The sequence below is a fragment of the Sphaerodactylus townsendi genome, linkage group LG16 (genome assembly GCF_021028975.2).
Source record: "Sphaerodactylus townsendi isolate TG3544 linkage group LG16, MPM_Stown_v2.3, whole genome shotgun sequence".
Classification (NCBI taxonomy): domain Eukaryota; kingdom Metazoa; phylum Chordata; class Lepidosauria; order Squamata; family Sphaerodactylidae; genus Sphaerodactylus; species Sphaerodactylus townsendi.
The window spans coordinates 8,332,689-8,351,282 of NC_059440.1; the positions used below are offsets into that span (position 1 = coordinate 8,332,689).

An 18,594-nucleotide genomic window follows, 5' to 3' on the forward strand; every position below is an offset into this window, starting at 1 on the left:
AACTGGCCCAGGAAAATTCTTTGTTTTTACTTATGTAATACCATGCTCTGCATTGTTAACATGTCGTGTTTAACAAGTGTTTGCTCAGATGACAGCTTCGTTTCAAATTCCTCCAGTCGTAATCCAATTACATTGCTTATTAGATGTATCATCCTACCAATGGCGTCAATTTGCATGGTGTAATCGGCCCTGAGTCTCAGTGTGAATGGTCAATAAAGTAAATAAATTAATATTCGAGAAGGGCCTTGTGTGAGACCGAGGGAGAAAGCTGGCTTGATCCAACTTCAAGAGCCGACCAACTTGGAGAGTGATGCTCCCAATATGTACCATCATCATATTGTGTATTTGAGTAGTTACCATGTTGAGTAGTTACACAGCCTCAGTATACACAGCGAAGCACCTCCAGCAGCAGATGCAGCAACAACCACCGCCAACCCTGGAGATGGGCCCCCTGGACGCTTCCGCCTTTACGGCCAATCAAGCGGCAGGAGGAGGAGGAGGAATAAGTGGGCGGCGGTTTCATCGGCGCAGCTCTGGGATTTCAGCTGCTGGCTGGACGGTGATTTGAGGGAGGGCCTCCTTCGTCATTGGCTTTAATCCCTCTCTCATCTTGGCCTGTTTGCTGCTCTGGGATTCTCTCGCGAGCCATAGGATCGGCAGAATCTTCCCCACAGTGCTCCGGAGAGCCGACCCCCATCCCTCCCCTGGACCACGCCACCCTGACTTCCGCCTTCGCACGAGACCGCACGTAGATGTTATGGGGTGATTCCGCTGTCTTCCCGAGCCTCTTTGAGCTGGCAGCCCAGGGCGGCCTTTCCCAGGCGCCGCCTTCGCACGAGGCCGCACGTCGAGGTTGTGGCGTGTCCGAGTCTCTTTGGGCAGGGGAGCCGCTGGGGACGCTGCTGCTGCCCTCCGGTGGCCAAAGTCATTCATTACAAGCGCCGACACCTCCCCCCCCCCCACCAACACACGGCATTTCTCAGATGACGAGTGTTGTAAAGTTATAAAGAACTATAATTATGATTCTCATAGTTACAACGTTCTCAGAGAGCGTTACAACGTCTTCAAAGAGCATTACAACGCTGACAGAGAGCATTACCACGCTCTTAGACAGCGGTGTAATGCTCTCTGTCAGCGTTGTAATGCTCTCTGAGAACGTGATGACGAGCGTTGTAAAGTAATAACGAACTGTGGTTATGGTTCTCATAGTTACAACGTTCTCTGAGACCGTTGTAATGCTCTCTGAGACTGTTGTAGCTATGAGAATCATAACTACAGTTTTTTATAACCTGAGAAGGGCGGGGGGGTCGGCGCTTGTAATGAATGACTTTGGCCACCGGAGGGCAGCAGCAGCGTCCTCAGCGGCTCCCATGCCCAAAGAGACTCGGACACGCCACAACCTCGACGTGCGGCCTCGTGCGAAGGCGGCGTCTGGGAAAGGCCGCCCTGGGCTCTCGGCTCCGTTGTCTAAACCGGCTGCCAGCTCAAAGAGGCTCGGGAAGACAGCGGAATCACCCCATAACATCTACGTGCGGTCTCGTGCGAAGGCGGCAGTCAGGGTGGAGTGGTCCAGGGGAGGGATGGGGGGCGGCTCTCCCGAGCACTGTGGGGCTGATTCTGCCGATCAGGACGTAGCGGGGCGGGGGTGTCCCGGGGAAGCCAGGCCAAGTTGCGGGGGGGTTTGAAGCCAATGACGGGAGCCCCTCCCTCCCCGTCGCCTCCGGCGTGACGAGTCCCGAGAGAGCGCGCCCATTGGGTTGCCGCCCTTCCTCCTCCTCTTCCTCCCGCTTGAGGACTATAGTTATAATTCTCATTATAATTCTCATAGAGAATTATAACTATAGTTCTTTGACCATAACCTGAGAAATGCCGTGTGTGCTGGGGGGCGAGGGTCGGCGCTTGTAATGAATGACTTTGGCCACCGGAGGGCAGCAAAGAGCAACCCTGTGCAGGTGCTGTGTCCTTTTGGGTAACAGAGTTTTAGGGAGGCAGTTTTCAGTGGGAAGCAAAATGTTTTGGGGTCGTTTGGGACAAGGTCTCCCCTCAGTGGATTTGGCTGGTGCCCTCCATTGTATGCATTATCTCTAATTAAGTTCCTAATTGCGTTTCTGGCACGTTTAGGTTGCAAAGAGCAGCTCTGTGCTGCTGCTGTGCCCTCTTGGGTAATAATAATAATAAGAAGAAGAGTTTGGATTTATATCCCCCCTTTCTCTCCCGCAGGAGACTCAAAGGGGCTGACAATCTCCTTGCCCTTCCCCCCTCACAACAAACACCCTGTGAGGTGGGTGGGGCTGAGAGAGCTCCGAGAAGCTGTGACTAGCCCAAGGTCACCCAGCGGGCGTGTGTGGGAGTGCACAGGCTAATCTGAATTCCCCAGAGGCCTCCACAGCTCAGGCGGCAGAGCTGGGAATCAAACCTGGTTCCTCCAGATTAGATACACGCGCTCTTAACCTCCTACGCCACTGCTGCTCTAAGAACATCTTAAGATGCCTGCAGGGTTAATGCAACGGTCCCATTTCATTCAGTATCTTGTTTGCTTCAGTGCAAGTCAGATGCTTCCAGGAAATGGATAAGTTTTGCTGTGTCCCACTTCCCTTGCTGTTATTCAAAAGTACATCACAGCCATGTCGTCTATTAACCGTTACTTCCGTCACAGTGACTTCCATAAGTGAATCGGGAGCTGGGCAGAACTGGGCACGTTGCACCCCACAGGGTGGGGTTGGAGCGCCCTGGGCTCCCCTGGCTGAGTCTGCAGTGACACCCTGTCCCCTGGGTTATCCCGAAGACCTCCTGTTCGCTCCGTGGGGAAAAGTGGGAAGTTTTCGGTTTGATGGGAAGTGACCCTGGAAGCTTCATTTGAAAGATCTCCCCTCTGTGGGTTTTGCTGGTGCCCTCGATTGTATGTATTATCTGTAGTTGTATTAGTTTAAGTTCCTAATTGCTTTTTTTGGGAGGCACATTTAGCTTGCAAAGAGCAAGTCTTGTGCTGGTGCTGGGCCTTCTTTGGTAAGAGCATCTCAAGATGCTTGCACGGTCAATCCAATGCTTCCATTAGTTCAGTAGCCTGTTTGCGCATTTTGCGGTGTCCCGCTCCCCTTGCTGTTATTCGGAAGTATGTGGCAGCTGCGTCATTTGTCAACCATTATTGCATCCTGTCACAGTGAGTTCCATAAGTTAATCATTACTTGCATGAAGATATGTTTTCTTTTTTTAGTCCTGAATCTACCCCCCCACACACACACGCACAAACATTTCATTGGGTTACTCCACAGTGGGAGGAACAGTTAACAAAGCCATATATAATATTATATAGGTGCGGCTGAAACATTAGGAGCAAAAATTACCAGATAGTTGGCACCACAGCCTGGAAAACCCCCAACAGCTAATTATCTGAAGCTTTACAGAAAAGGACGATGCTGGAGCCACAGCCCTAAGAGCCTAGGCAGTACTAACCACTGCTGGCAGGCCCTTAAATTATGGGGAGGGTGTAGTGGAGGGCTGGTGGAAAATACTTCTTGAGAGAAAGTTTGGAGAAAAGGCTGGTGGAAAATACTTATTGAAAGTTTGGAGAGGAAGAAATAAAAGAATGTCCCAAAAAATGAAGTATTTTCTTTATGCATTTTATATTTCAACTTCTGCACTGACCTGAATGGCCCAGGATAGCCTGATCTCGTCAGATCTTTGAAGTTAGGCAGGACTGGCCGTGGTTAGCATTTGAATGGGAGACCATCAAGTTCAGGGGTGCTATGCAGGGGCAGATAATGGCAAACCACCTCTGTGCGACTCTCGCCTTGAAAACCCAGGGGTGACCTGATGGCACTTTTCACTACTATTCCAATTCCTGGTATGAAAACCATGCTGCTTCTTGGCGCCAGGGCAGATTTCATCTTTGGTCGTACAAAGTTTTCAGCTTCAGATGTGAAGCACAAATTGAACTTGCCGCCAAAGCAAGAAAACGACATCTCCAGGAAACATAAAAGGCTTGCCAGGAAACATAAAAGCAGCCCCAGATTTCAGGCCAAATGTAAACTTGCCCCATAGTGAGACTACCCAGTGAAATTTCTGAAAAATGGGGGGCGGGGGTGGGGGTTTGGAACCTGGAGAGTGTAGGCATTTAAATGGGGTATAATGTCATAAAGTCTACCTTCCAAAGCAGGCATTTTCTCCGAGGGAACTGATCCCTGGAGTCAATCTGGAAATCGGTTGCAATTCCAAATCTACAGGCCCCACTTGGAGGCTGGCAGTTCGATGCCCCTTCACCCTCCTGCCTGTCCTTGCGGAAGAACCATCTCTGCCTAATGGAGGCGGCTCTCCCTGGGAGAAGGAACGATCCCTTTCAACATCCTCTGAAGCAGAAGATGAGGAAAGGAGAGAAGAATTAGCCAATTGGCCATGCTGGCAGGGGCTGATGGGAATTGGAGTCCATGAACATCTGGAGCACCATGGGTTGGCCACCCGTAGGCTATTGTCTTGCAAACTTGAGCCTTCCTTGGGTCATGGCTATGAGGAGCTCCTCGATTAGTGTTCTTCTGGAGGATTTTGGCAGTCCGGCTACCTCCCTGAATTCCCTGGGGGAGTTCCTAGTGGAAGTGGAAATATCATGATTTAGTATCAGACTGGATGGATATCATCCCAGCCCTCTACCCTCTGAAGAGATTCGGAGTGCAGAAAGACAGAGGTCACCAAGGGAGTTCTGTGAAGCACTGGGCAGGTATGATTCTTCCTCTGTGTTTAGGCAAGGATAGTACTTCTGACCCCTTAGGCACCACGACCCTTCAGACTCTGTAGAACAATACAGTGTGTCTGTGTGAAACCTCAACTTGCCTTATGGCTCTTTCATCCAAGTACATGACCTCAAGTGATGAACATACAGGGGTTAGAGAAGGAGGAGGAGGAGGAGGAGAAGAAGGAGGAGGAGAAGAAGAAGGAGAAGGAGAAGAAGGAGAAGAAGAAAAGAAGAAGAAGAAGAAAAGAAGAAGAGGAGGAGGAGTTTGGATTTATATCCCCCTTTCTCTCCTGCAGGAGACTCAAAGGGGCTTGCAATCTCCTTGCCCTTCCCCCCTCACAACAAACACCCTGTGAGGTGAGTGGGGCTGAGAGAGCTCCGAGAAGCTGTGACTAGCCCAAGGTCACCCAGCTGGCATGTGTGGGAGTGCCCAGGCTAATCTGAATTCCCCAGATAAGCCTCCACAGCTCAGACGGCAGAGTGGGGAATCAAACCCGGTCCCTCCAGATTAGATACACGAGCTCTTAACCTCCTACGCCACTGTGCTTAGGATTGGCAGAGCTGTGCTTAGGATTGGCAGACTCCAGCTGGTGAGTGGAGAGCATGTGGGATTGCACCTGATCTCCAGGTGAGAGAGGACTGTTCACCTGGAGAAAACGGCTGCTTTGGAAGGTGGACTCTGCGTCATTATGCCATTGAAGTACCTCCCCTCAAACCCCACCTTCCTGAGGCTCCTCTCCCCAAATCTCCAGTAATTTCCCAATCCGGAGCTGGCAATCCTAGGCATTATCCCCTGCCCCTCCCTTCCCCTGCCCCTGGCACCTCTGGATCCGCCACCAAAATCTCAAGGTATTTCCTAACCCAGAGCTGGCCTATGCGTATAAAAGGTGCAGCCGGCTGGGTTGAGGGTCCCTGTGGCAGAGAGCCAAGGAGTAGGGAGAGACCGCATTCGGTTTGGAGATGGATTAACCAGCTAAATACTGGACTGCTGGTCTCCGTTGGGAGGGACACTGAATTGGTTTCAAGGAAGGACTGCTCTGTGGCACACAAAGTCTCAAAGGCACAGATCCCAGCCACAAGCACAGTCACAGTGGCCACTTCCACTGTGGTTTTCCTTGACTTTTTTCCGATGGAGCTCTGCTTTGGCCAAAGGCTTTCACTGCTACGCAGCAGCCAAGTTCTCCAGACGTTTAGTGTCTTCTTTGCCTTCCTCTTGCTCATTGGCTGACGTGACAGCGTCTACTCCTCTGGTGAGGATGCCGCAGTGGGCGTAGCAGTCTTTGCCTGCGACACCCAGCTCCACAGACTCTTCTCTGGAAAGGGAGACAGGACAGGGCATGATGGCAGCCTGGGTGCAAGTCAGGCAGACGCGCGGTTTCATATTGTCTCTGAGCAGCACATTCTCAAAGGAACCAGACCAGAAGCGGACTCTGGCAGGAACAAAAGCCTTTCCTGCTAGGTATGTGCCAGTCTACCCTGCCCATTCACAAGACGTCCTTGCGACAGCTCGCTGATATAGCACCACCATTCTGGGCTGGATTTTACCCCTCTCTTCCCAGGCCACGGGACAGAGTAAAGCCTTCCTCCAGCCTACAGTTGCAAACCCACAGGTAGGCCCTGGAGACAGTGGCGTACCGCTAATGGGGACACGGGGTATCCCATGTCCCCGGGTGCATGCCGTTTCGTCACATGGGGGGTGCAACGGGCATCCCCCACATGACAAAAGGGCGTGTGCCCGAGCCACATGATACCGAGCCCCTCCCTGCCGGCCGGCTCCTGGGGAGGGCACAAGCCAGCCTGCAGGGAGGCCGGGGGGGGGGGGGTGCAGGGCTTGGTGGCAGGCAGCCCCGTGGCATCCATCCGAGCTGCCCATCCGAGCACTGCCCTCCCCCAGCCTACCTGTTGGCTGCCATAAGTGGGGTGCATGGAGCCGGGCGAGATGGGGGGGGGCGGGGAGGCAGTCATGCCCCCAAATGCCATTTAGCCCCTGTATGCCACAGCCTGGAGGTCTCCTAGAATTACAACTACCGGTAATCTCCAGACCACAAAAACCAGTTACCCTGGAGAAAATGGATCCTATGTCAGTAGGAACCTATAATTCAGATATGGATCATATATCAGTTCCCCTGCCAGCATGGCCAATTGACCATGCTGGCAGGGGCTGATGGGAATTGTAGTCCATAACATCTGGAGTGCCAAAGGTTCGCCACCACTGCCCTATGGCATCACATCCCACTGAGGTCCCTTAGTCTCCTAATCCTGATTTCCACCAGCCCCCCCGAAAGTTCCAGAAATTTCCCTACCTGGAACTGGCAACCTGAGCCTAAGTAACCTTCTCTACTTTAAATAACTCTTCCATTAGTAGAGGAAGAACCACTCAAGCTGCGGGGGAGGCTCCTTGAAAGATGGCCGGGCCACTTTGAACGTTTAAATTTACATAAATAGGAACACTTAAACTAAAAGCTGCAAGGATAAAAGTGGCAGAGGCAAAAACAGCAATTGAAAAACGTAGGAGAAAAATTTAAAAGCCAAGGCAGCAACATCAACCGCATAAACTGGAGTAAAATATATATAGCACTTAAGAAGTCAAGAGAGAGAGAGAAAGGAATCACCCCACTAATGTCTAGCTTCACATGAAATTCATTTTTGAAGGGTAGTGAAGCCGGCGGGGGGGGGGGGGGGGGGCAACCAAAAGCTGGTGTAAACCTTGGGGAAATAAATGCCCTGCAGCCATCTAGTGGTGGATATTGGCACTGCAGGCAAAGTGGGAAACGGTGCAAAAGGCCAAACTAGATGTCATTGGGTCGCTCCCCACTTACCTCTTCGTGTGCAACTCCGCAGCGTCCCCGCGCCGAAAAGCCTCCGCGGCTTATGACCACGGAGACTATTTGCTCCCCACTCATTTGCCATTAAGGAGCTAACACGGGCGGCCAAGAACGGGAGTTTCGTGGAAATAGAGGCAATGAAGCGTTTTCATTGGCTGGCACAGGTGTGCGTCATGGAGGGAGGGCGGGCCTCCATTTTCATTGGCTGGGACGAGGTCGTTTTTGATAGGCTCGGATGTCTGCACGTCATCAGAAAGGCGCTGGAAGCTTTGGAAGCATTTGTTTGAGACGTCTGCACATGCTGACGTCAGCATAAAAAGAAAGTGAAAATCAATTCTTGCCGCCGCCACCGACTACTCGTCTGGTCTGCTCTGCAGCACCTCGCTGTGTGAATTCGCAAACTAAATTCGCTGTGAATTTGCCGCATTATACCGCAAACAAAGGGAACAATATCACACGCCACGCTGTGCACACGCCTCAATGCCTGCATTGTAATATAGGGTGTCGCGATGATTCTACGTCTTCATGTGGCTTCATTCCACGCACTGACGGGGACGCCCTCCCCAAACAAAATGGAGGATTCTTTCCCCTGATTGGCCGGAAAGCTCTGCGCCCCAGCGAATCAACCGCGCGTCATCTTCCGGGTTCCCCACCACCCCACCACCCCACGCCAAGCGTGGGGTTTGGGAAAATGTTGCTGTTTTTTGAAGAGCAGATTTGACACGCGCCAGGGAGGAGGAAGAGTGGCAATTTCTGCGCAGCCGCGCAGTGGACGCTGGGGATGTGGGGAACGTCCTGGCTCCCCGCGTCTGATCAAGAGAAAACCCCACAGCTAATGGTGAGTGGGGAGCGACCCATGGTGTTCTTGCTACATTAACAAGGATCCACCACTGAGTTCCCTACAGATCTTCTCTAGTAAGAATGTAAAAAAAAAAACCTCTGATCACTGTGCAGTGAAAGGGTGGAACCACGGTTCACCTGCGGCTTCCTTGTTGCCAATCACTTGTTCCGTATTAGATCTTTCATTATTTCGACAGATCTAATACAGTCCATGTGTTTAAAGTTTAAGCAAAGTTTTAATAAGTTTTATAAGGTGGAATTAGAGAGGGGTGGATCCAAAAAAGCCCGAAGAAAAGAGTAACACAGGACCATCTGTTTCATTTTCCCCACTCTTTGCCCCCTCTCACAAACAGCGGAGGTTATCGGATCTCCTGCGCAGCGTGAGAAGGTGGGAAAAGCATCCATAACAGAAATTCTTCCCCAAAGAGTCTACCTTCATCACAGAGAAAAACACCAGTATATAATAAGCCTCATAGGCTGCAAAGTTACACAATCTATCATTATTTCTCCCATTTTTTAAAAAAAGGATATGACCCTGGACTTTAAAGACCAGCATAGTTTTTCCTCTTTCCCCCTGAGTTATTTTCTGGCCCAACTTTGCACACTTGGATTGCTTAGGGTGGGTGGGTGGGGGGGGGGCGGGGAGAATAGTTCCTCAAAAATAAACTGGGGAAAATAACCGTGGAAAGACACAAAATATGTTCATTCTGAGCAAGCCACGCGGCCTGGGTCCAAAATGAATTTTGGGGTGGCCGACTGCAAGATCTTACCTTGAAGCTCCACTCCAGAGTCTCCAGAGCTCCCAGGATCCTCATTGAGGACTCCCACGTCTTTCTCCCAGTTAGCCCAATTGATCTCTTCCACTCTAGAACACACACAGAGAGAACACACACTCTAGAACACACGTATGACAATGCACTGGCTTGAGAACTGGCACTAATATTCATGCTAGTGACGAACCTTTGGCACTCCAGATGTTATGGACTACAATTCCCATCAGCCCCTGCCAGCATGGCCAATTGGCCATGTTGGAAGGGGCTGATGGGAATTGTAGTCCATAACATCTGGAGTGCCAAAGGTTCGCCACCACGGTGCTAGTCTCACACCTGGACAAGCAGCTGGGGTAGGGCTGCCAGCTCCAGGTGGGGAAATACCTGGAGATTTTGGGGGGGTGTCTGAGGAGGGTGGGGTTTGGGGAGGGGAGGGGATTCATTGGCATTCCATGCCATAGAGTCCATCTGCCGAAGTGGCCATTTTTCTCCAGGGGACCTGATTTCTGTCCGCTGGAGATCAGTTGTAATAGCGGGAGATCTCTAGCTATCACCTGCAGGTTGGGACAACTGAGGCAAAGCCGGACTCAGCAAAAAAAACTTACCGGAAGACCCATCTTTTGTCTTTTTCTCCTGAGCCGACCGGCAGCAAGCAGCCAGATCTCTGCGGCTTCTTCCAAAACAAAAGCCAGTTCTTCTCGATCTCCAGGATGGTAACAGCTCTCTGAGAATACAGGATGTGGAGACAGGATTTTTACACCGCATCACTGCCCCCTTGGGTTCCTCAGACCCGGCAGGGGGTGGAGAATGGCATGTGTTTTGCTTCTGTATCCCTTCCCCTGTGGAAGGAGCCTCTGGCCTGGGATATTCTCTGCTACGGTGTCACCAACACATCTGGCTAGGAGGCACTGTAACTTGGGGAGACCTCAATTTTACTATTTATTTCTCTGTTTATTTGAATTATAGCTCCATGTTCTCCTCAATAGGGACCCAAAACAGTTCATATTGTTCCCCTCACCTCAATTTTATCCTCACAGTGACCCTGAATAAGAAGACTTTATTTACAGTCAATGACCAAATATATTACAAATCTCCAAAATATCTACAACAAAACAAGAATGCAGATCTCTCTCCCGTATTCCAGCACTATCCATCTATATATCATTATACTTTGTAAACACACTAAACAGCATAAAAATATTAGACAAAACAAAAGTATCTAAGGGGGATGCCATATTCAGATCATTTTTTTCTTTTTCATAATGAATAGACAGAATTTTGCTACCCATTTAGTAATATTCTCCTTCTTATCTTGTAATAGTTTTTCACAACAAACTTTTATCAGAACAATAGGTCATCTCGTGTAGTAGATGTGACAGGCATTTTTTCCTTGCCTCCTCATAAAGGGGACACTTTAATAACATATGCTCTATAGTTTCTACAGAATTCAGAGAGCAAGAACATAACCTTGCAGCATCACAGGGACCCTGTGAAGTAAGGTAGACTGTGTGACTAGGCCAAAGTCACCCAGCAAATATCCAAGGCAGGGGCGTATCTGCCCGAGGGACATGTGGGCATATGTCCCCAGGCGCCACCCATTTGATCACATGGGGTGCACAAAATCACGCCCCCCCCATGTGATGAAGCTGTGGTCAAGGGCCAGGAGCCTGCCCATGTCCCTCTGGCAGGTACAGACACGGCAAGCCCCTCGAGTGAGAGGCAGGCATGGCCTCCAATGTAGGTGGGGAGCCATCTGCGGGCCTGCTGGGTGCCCCTCGACTCGAGGCAGGCGTGGCCTCTGATAGAGATGGGGGACCCCCAGCTTCTGGGAGGCCATAAATGGGGGCAGGCAGGGGGAGGGCTTCCCCTTCAGACACAGATGGGCACAGAGAATGGCATGACCTTTCAGCTCAGCTGGGTTTCTGATTGGTAGAGCACATGGCTTACTGCTTGATCTGATGCTAGCTCGAATTAAGTTGGGTACAATCATCTTCCAGTGAGTGATCTACCTAGATTACTCTGGTCATCAAAGTTGGCATCGGCTACCGAATTAAGTTGGGCCCAGCATGAAGGGCTTACCTGGAGCTTCCAAACACTTTGGCTGTATCCAGAGATCTTGTTGACCGTCTCGCTCATCAGGGCGATCAGCATGTTCAAAAGGAGGATGTACGTCAGAATCACAAAGAGGAGGAGGAGGAAGATGACAAAGTAGTTGAACTTCATGTGCTCGTGGAATTCCAATTCCCCCATCCCAATAGTGAACTTGAAGAGTTCCAAAGAAGTCGTAAACAGGCCGGTGTACATGGTTTTACTCTCTTCTGCGACAGAGGCAGAATTGTTCTGGGCTGGCTGCAATCCCTCACTGGTAAGGATGAAGAGGGCTGGAACAAGAAATGGAGAAGTCAGACGCTTCCTTTGCAGACCTTTTTATAATTTTAAAACTTTGTCTGCACCAGCTGTTTTTCTTTAGATATGTCCCAGGCTAAGGTGACCAGATTTTGTTCTTTAGATATGTCCCAGGCTAAGGTGACCAGCTCACCTTTTTAAACCGGGACCGGGGGGGGGCGCAGCCGCAGGAGCGCACTGCCTTTTGGGGCGCTCCCCGGTTTCCCGCTCTGTGACAAGGCGGGAAACTGGGGAGCGCCCCAAAGGCAGTGCGCTCCTGTGGCCGCGTGCACGGGAGGCTGTGACAGGGTGGGAAAAGGGGAGCGCCCCAGAAGGCAAAATCGGGACAGTTAAAAAACCCCGCGGGACAGATTGGTTTAAGGCGGGACTGTCCCGCCAAAAGCAGGACATCTGGTCACCTTACCCCAGACATACTGGATGTAGACAGTGTACTCTGCAACTTGGAAGAATGCAAGCACTCTGTTGTGTGCAGGATAATTCATCAAACCCTGTCTGAAAGTGCAGCAAACCCTGCATTATCTGCGTTTTAAAAGAAAAGAGAGGTGGCCTTTAAAAATTCACCTTTTTTCCTTTGCAATGTTCTTTAAAGCAGAGGGAGACTGATTTCATTCAGAGAAACTGAGTGGGGTTTGAAAAGTTAAATATCAGACTTCTCCATTCTATAGAACCCTGATTCGTATTAGGGGTACATGTGCAAGCTACCGTACCTTTAAAAAAGACTGATGGAGCTCTAGAATGTGCATCATGTTGGTAAGTTCTGACCCCAAGTCTTTTGCTTATCCAGGAAGAGAGTACAATTTCCCCACGCTCTTCCTGTCCATCATCCCTTGAACAAATGAATCTCCTAATACAGAGTTGGACCATCAGTCTTGGGTCAGTATTCTCTACTCCAGTGATGGCGAACCTATGGCACGGGTGCCAGAGGTGGCACTTGGAGCCCTCTCTGTGGGCACGCGCACAGAGTTCGTCATGTGGGGGGCAGAAAATCACCCACACACACACACACATTTAGGCTGGCTTGGGCCACTGAGCGCGACATACGTGCGCTGCGGTGAGCAGGGAGGACTCGGCTGGCAGACCTGGTGCCTGTGCTCCAGGTGGCTGCTGCCCAAGGGGCGGACGCAGAGGAGGCAGAGATGCTAGAGAGGCACAGAACAGTGCGTGCGGGACTTGCTGGAGGCTAGAGCAGGCTGGCCCCTGCTTGAGCGGGTGGGGCGGAGGAAGAGGGAGCCAACCGTTTTTTTCTAAACTAAAACCTCAGCATTCAGGTTAAATTGCCGGGTTGGCACTTTGCGATAAATAAGTGGGGTTTGGGTTGCAATTTGGGCACTCGGCCTCAAAAAGGTTCGCCATCACTGCTCTACTCCAACCGTTGGCTCTCCAGGGTCTTAGATCAAAGTGTTTCACATCACCTCCTACCTGAAGCAATTCTTTTAGCTGGAGATACTAAGGACTGAATCAAGGATTATCTACCTGCAATGTTCTGCCATTGAGCCAAACTCCCCATCCTGGACTCAACGAACTCACCCACTGCAAAGCCAAAAAGGAAGATCAGGTAGACTGAAAGGAAACGCCGAAGGTCCCTCAGGATTGTCTGGAATGAAGGGCAGGAAGCAAATTATACATAAACGCCACCAGCTGACTATGGATCAGTGTAAGGTTGGGCTGGCTGCAATCCTCACAATGACCCTGTGGTGGCGCCACTGTGAGAATTTTTTGACCAGCATAGTTTGGCCACCCATGACAGCAATTGGTGAAAATTACTACTACAAGCAGGATGCTGTCTTTTCTTCCTGACTGAAGTTCTCCATGCAATTTCCATAGCAAGTGGACATTCAACAAGTACCATCTGGCATGGAAATGCCATGAAAGGCCTGTGGAAGGAGCTGCCCTTGTTGAATTCCTCTCCCTTATCCACTCTCTCTGGAAGATGTGTTTGTTGAGACCAAGCCGTAACACTGAGAAAAGGGACAGACCATCCACAAAGGAACGCTTGGCGAAGATGCTTCTCCAGAAATACACACTCCTATGAGAACAAGGAGCAAACATCTGATATTCTCACCTATATGATCCTCCTGTTGCTACTGGTTGGCCACTGCGTGAGACAAAATGCCGGGCCAGATGGACCATTGGTTTGATCCAAGAGGGGATCTTCTTTTCTTACATAAGAATTACAAATCATGATCATCATGCGGTGGCATCTTTCCCAAAACTAGGGCCCCTTCCGCACACGCAAAATAATGCGTTTTCAAACCACTTTCACAACTGTTTGCAAGTGGGTCTTGCCATTCCGCACAGCTTCAAAGAGCATTGAAAGCATTGGGGTGCTGTGTGGTTTCTGGGCTGTATGGCCGTGTTCTAGCAGCATTCTCTCCCGACGTTTCGCCTGCATCTGTGGCTGGCATCTTCAGAGGATCTGAAACCACACAGCACCCCAGTGATTCCGGCCGTGAAAGCCTTCGACATAGCATTGAAAGCAGTTTGAAAGTGCATTATTCTGCATGTGCGGAATGAGCCTTAGACTGAATAAGCTTGTTACTAGAAAGGAAGTCACCTCAGCCTCTCCGAGAAAATCAAAATGCCTTAAATTGAGCTGCACTGCGATGCAGACTTCAGGGAGCCACACCTCGGTGCGGTTCCCTCCACCTCTACAGACGTGATCATGAATAAACTGCTTACTGCTGACTGCTGCGTTTGTGAGTATTGATTTGATTGGGGATATTTGAAAATGCTCCATAACAATTTGAAGAGAAGAAACAGTTGAGATGCAGACGATGCATCCGTGTGTAAAATAGAGATGGCAACTTCCTGGTGGGCCTGGAGTTCTCCCAAAATTACAACTGATTTACAAAACCAGTTCACAAAACTAAATGTTATGCCCTTCGGGGGTTGGGCGGTCTATTAAGCCGAATAAAATAATAAAATAATAATAATAAATGGCAAAACTGCAAAATGACCTCTATGGTATCTAATCCACTGAGTTTACATCCCACCCGAGCGCTGCCTCTCATCAGGCGTCATTCCCAAATCTCCAGGTACATCCCAATCCAGAGTTAGTAACCCTATTATAAAAGGCTTGTTGGCTTATGAGACCCCGGTTTGCACAGGTAGGGAGGGACTTCACCTTTCAATCTCCACATGTGTTTACAGAAACTGGGCTAACTTCGCCTCGTTATTAGCATTTTAAAGTGGAAAAGAGGTGTTTTTAAAGATACTCCTTTTCTCTTTCAAATTCTAATAGCAAAATAGGGGAGCTTACTTTGATTAGGGAAACTAAGGAGAAGTGGAAGGGTTAAATTCCCTCTCTGTTCTCCGCCTGATTCCAGCGAACACTGAGGCTGCACGAGCCTGAAGTTTGAATTTTATAGACAAAGGGAAGTTTTCCCCTCATGGAAAACAGGAAGTACCCAGTTTAAAGGGAGCAGTGCTTTCACACCCACCTTCTGTATCATGACACTGTAGATTCCTGTCAGCTGGAATCCTCTGGTGTAATACAACAAGTTCATCCAGCCCAGCAGCAGGGAGAAAACCATCAAAGGCACATATTCTTTCATCCCCATGAAGTACAATGGCACTGAGATCAACAGCATGAGTGATTGCACCAACCTGCAAAAGACCAGGGGGAAGCAAGCATCACTTACCATCCAGGATGCAACAGAGTTTCACAAGAGAGCTAGAGAGCCACAGGCCTACAGGAAGCCTAGCCAACTTGCTATAAAGGCCTATGATCCATTTTTCTGTTCCATCTCACTCCACATTAAAACAACAGTGTGCAATAAAAATCATATTGCTATCCTGTTCATTGATGCTAAAACTATTACAGGGGCTAAATCTAAAGTAATTTCTTTTTACATTTTGCTCAGTTTTGAGACACCGGCACAGGAAAGTCACTATTGAGCGTTTTAAGAAAGTCACCAATGCCCTACTTACACCTGCCTCACACCCCCAATGATTCTGTGGGCACTATGAAAATTCTTCTGTTTCCCTTATCTTGATCCCTAACCTGGCATGGTGGCCTCTTCAACCAAAAAGGTAATAGAGAACCCCCTAGGATAGCCTGTTCCTCCCCGTGCTCAAATCCCCAGTCCCGACGTACAACAAAACCTGTATACAGTCATCTGAAAGCAGACTTTTCAAGGACAGGCGCCGCCTCCACAAGAAAAGAGTCTAAACAAATGGACAGGGGCAGTAGATTAGAACAAGAGAAGGGTGAATGGCTGGTTCACAGCAATAGAGTCAGTTGCGTCGGCAGGAGGTAGAGGAGGGCAGCCTTACCTGAGCGATGAGAAGATAAACGGTACCCACTAAGACAATCACCAGGCCAATCAGCTGAAACATATCTCCTGCTGTGTACTCCCGTGGATGCGCAGACTGTGGAAGGAAAGCCAACACAGGTGAAAAAGGGGCTCTCTCTGTCCTCTTCTCTTGGATGCATCCACAAGAACAGAAGGTTCTTCAGAATATATTTTGTTTTACAAAGGTGCACCAAATCTTGGGTTATCATTAAAGGGCAGCACTTTAGGTATCTCTTTTCTTTCTTTCTTTCTTTCTTTCTTTCTTTCTTTCTTTCTTTCTTTCTTTCTTTCTTTCTTTCTTTCTTTCTTTCTTTCTTTCTTTCTTTCTTTCTTTTTTCTTTCTTTCTTTCTTTCTTTCTTTCTTTCTTTCTTTCTTTCTTTCTGGATTTGTATCCCACCTTATCCCCACAGGGCTCACTGCACATTTGCCTAGTAGCATTTCTTTACAAAAGCAAGCTGCACATGTCTCAGGAGGCTGGTTTGTCTTCTCTTCCCAGGAAAGATGCTGAGGCCTTTTGTAAACCAAGAATGGTGTAAGGTTTATTTTACGGAGAAGAGCATAAAACTTCTTCCTAATTAAGTGTAATGATACACACACTGATCTGTGCTCTAACTATCCTATGCACTGGGTTGTCCAAATGAAGCAAGGATTATGGACAACTTCTGTCTCAGACCTCTGACAATGTGAGATTAAAACATATGCTCCTACACTTTCTCAGGGGAAAAAAATTACCCATTCTTATGTATGCGGACGATATTGCTGCCCTTTTACTAATCAAAGTAGGGATCAAGAGAGCCCTAAATGCAATAACCCAAAAATGTGCTGAGGAACATCTAATAATGAATTATTCTAAAACCAAAACAGTACATTTTAATGCCAGGTTCAAGAAGGAAAGATGGACGATCAAAGGGCACCCAATTGATCAGGTCAAATGCCTCAGATACTTGAGGGTAATCTTCCAATATAACGGTAAACCTACATCTCATATCCAATCCCTTATCCAATCCGCTCAAAAGAGCGCCCAGCTGCTGTTAAATTGTTCACAGCAAAATCCATTTCACAATTAACATACGGAGCCCAATTAGTTATATCTCCAACTTTACACCTCTGGAAAAAGTCATAACAACATTCCTTGGATCTCTATTTAACACTCCAAAATGTATGCCCAACACTGTATTGAGACATGAGGCAGGAATAGCTAAAGTGGAAACTACAGTTTGGAAGAGAACCATTAAATACTGGATCAAAGTCCATCTACACCCCCAGGGCCTATTATCATCATTTTTGTCAACATCCCATATCCAACCTGGTCGGAGAAGATTATGCTGAAGCTTAAACAGATTGGGCTAGACCCTATGTTGGGGCTTGAATGGGACTTGTCCTCAGCCATTAAGATGGTCTATCAACGATTGGATGACGTTGATTACCAGAATGATAAATGCCTCATTTCCTGCTCTATATAGACTGCTGAAATCTTGGATTGGCATGGTAATGGCCCCTAGCATTACCATAGCTAAATACCAATAGGCCTTTTCTAGAGCATAGTTTGATGCATTTCTGTCATCCATACTTATGGGCAAATTTAGGAAAACCCCATGACGTTTGAGGAAATGTGTTTGTAACTCTGCGGAGGTGGATTCTATGACACATATTTTGCTGCACTCCATGCTGCTGCACTCCATGCTGCATAAGACAGAAAGACAGCTCTTCATCTTACCTCTACTTGTTCAGCACGGCTTGATAATTGCAAAGGATCCTGATCAAGAGATCAGAAAAATGTTGTTAGACAAGGATGTAACCGTCTCTCAGCAGGTAGCAAAGTGTTGCGCATTAGCATATAAAGAACGCAAGGTCCTACTTAGCCAGGGAATGAGTTGAAAGTCAAATATTTATTTAACTAGTTAGTTGTTTAATAATTGTAATCTGCTGTTATGGATGTGTTTTGTGGTTGTATTGTTTTTGTTTTTACTGGCCTTTGGCCATATTAAACTATTTCACATTTTTTTCATGTGCCATATAGTCTTATAAGCAGTAAATTACTGGTCATCTCAGCAACTTAAAGTAAAAAGGGTGTATATGAGCAAGTTCCCATCAAGTGTTCCCTTTTTATCTTTGATAATTAACACTTTTCATTACTGCCTCATAGTAAATAATTGAAGCTATCATGTAGGATATGATTCCAAAAGAGACAATAGACATTTACCATAATAAACTAGCCTGTCTAAATAATAAACCAGGAACAAAGATGGCACAAAATACCTCAACAGCCTGGCCCAAACTCCATATATTAACATTGTTAACTGAATTTATGATGCTGCTTTACCAAAACAGAGTGCATCAGTCAGTCTTTATTACAAGCAATAAAGAAGCGAAACAAATAATACCAATTAATTATCTAAAATCATGTCTCTCTGCATATATCTTCATCCTAGGACATCAGGCAATGAAAATCATACACAAGACATTTTCTCAGCTTGTATTTACACAGAAGAACAGGACAAAAACTTCGCTGCTCAGTACACTGGTTCTTTGCTCAGCCCGAGCCAATGCATTTTTAAGAATGTTCTGCTCAGAAAAAAAGTTTTTTTTATCAACCAAAGAAGGTTCCAGTAACCCCAGGTGTGCTTAATTCTAAAATCTGCAGTGAAACAATACATTAGAAAATCTACAACTAGCTGCGATATTTTGATATGGAATGCTTTCACAGTGAACAATTCTGAGTCCATTGATG

The 18,594-nt window shown here is 48.1% G+C and overlaps 1 protein-coding gene across 3 annotated transcripts in view; it reads right to left on the minus strand.

The window, feature by feature from the left end:
- Positions 1-5,145: 5,145 nt before the first annotated feature.
- Positions 5,146-18,594, minus strand: part of TRPV2 (transient receptor potential cation channel subfamily V member 2) — a 28,509-nt gene continuing 15,060 nt past the window's right edge. For all 3 annotated transcript variants that reach the window (XM_048519142.1, XM_048519141.1, XM_048519143.1), the window contains 9 exons: positions 17,581-17,619; positions 15,843-15,938; positions 15,664-15,734; positions 15,008-15,173; positions 13,095-13,161; positions 11,241-11,542; positions 9,767-9,885; positions 9,162-9,256; positions 5,146-6,039 (listed from right to left, as the gene is read on the minus strand). In XM_048519142.1, coding sequence (XP_048375099.1) covers positions 5,966-6,039; positions 9,162-9,256; positions 9,767-9,885; positions 11,241-11,542; positions 13,095-13,161; positions 15,008-15,173; positions 15,664-15,734; positions 15,843-15,938; positions 17,581-17,619 — 1,029 coding nt within the window. In that variant the 3' untranslated portion in view covers positions 5,146-5,965. The remainder of the gene's footprint in view (positions 6,040-9,161; positions 9,257-9,766; positions 9,886-11,240; positions 11,543-13,094; positions 13,162-15,007; positions 15,174-15,663; positions 15,735-15,842; positions 15,939-17,580; positions 17,620-18,594) is intronic.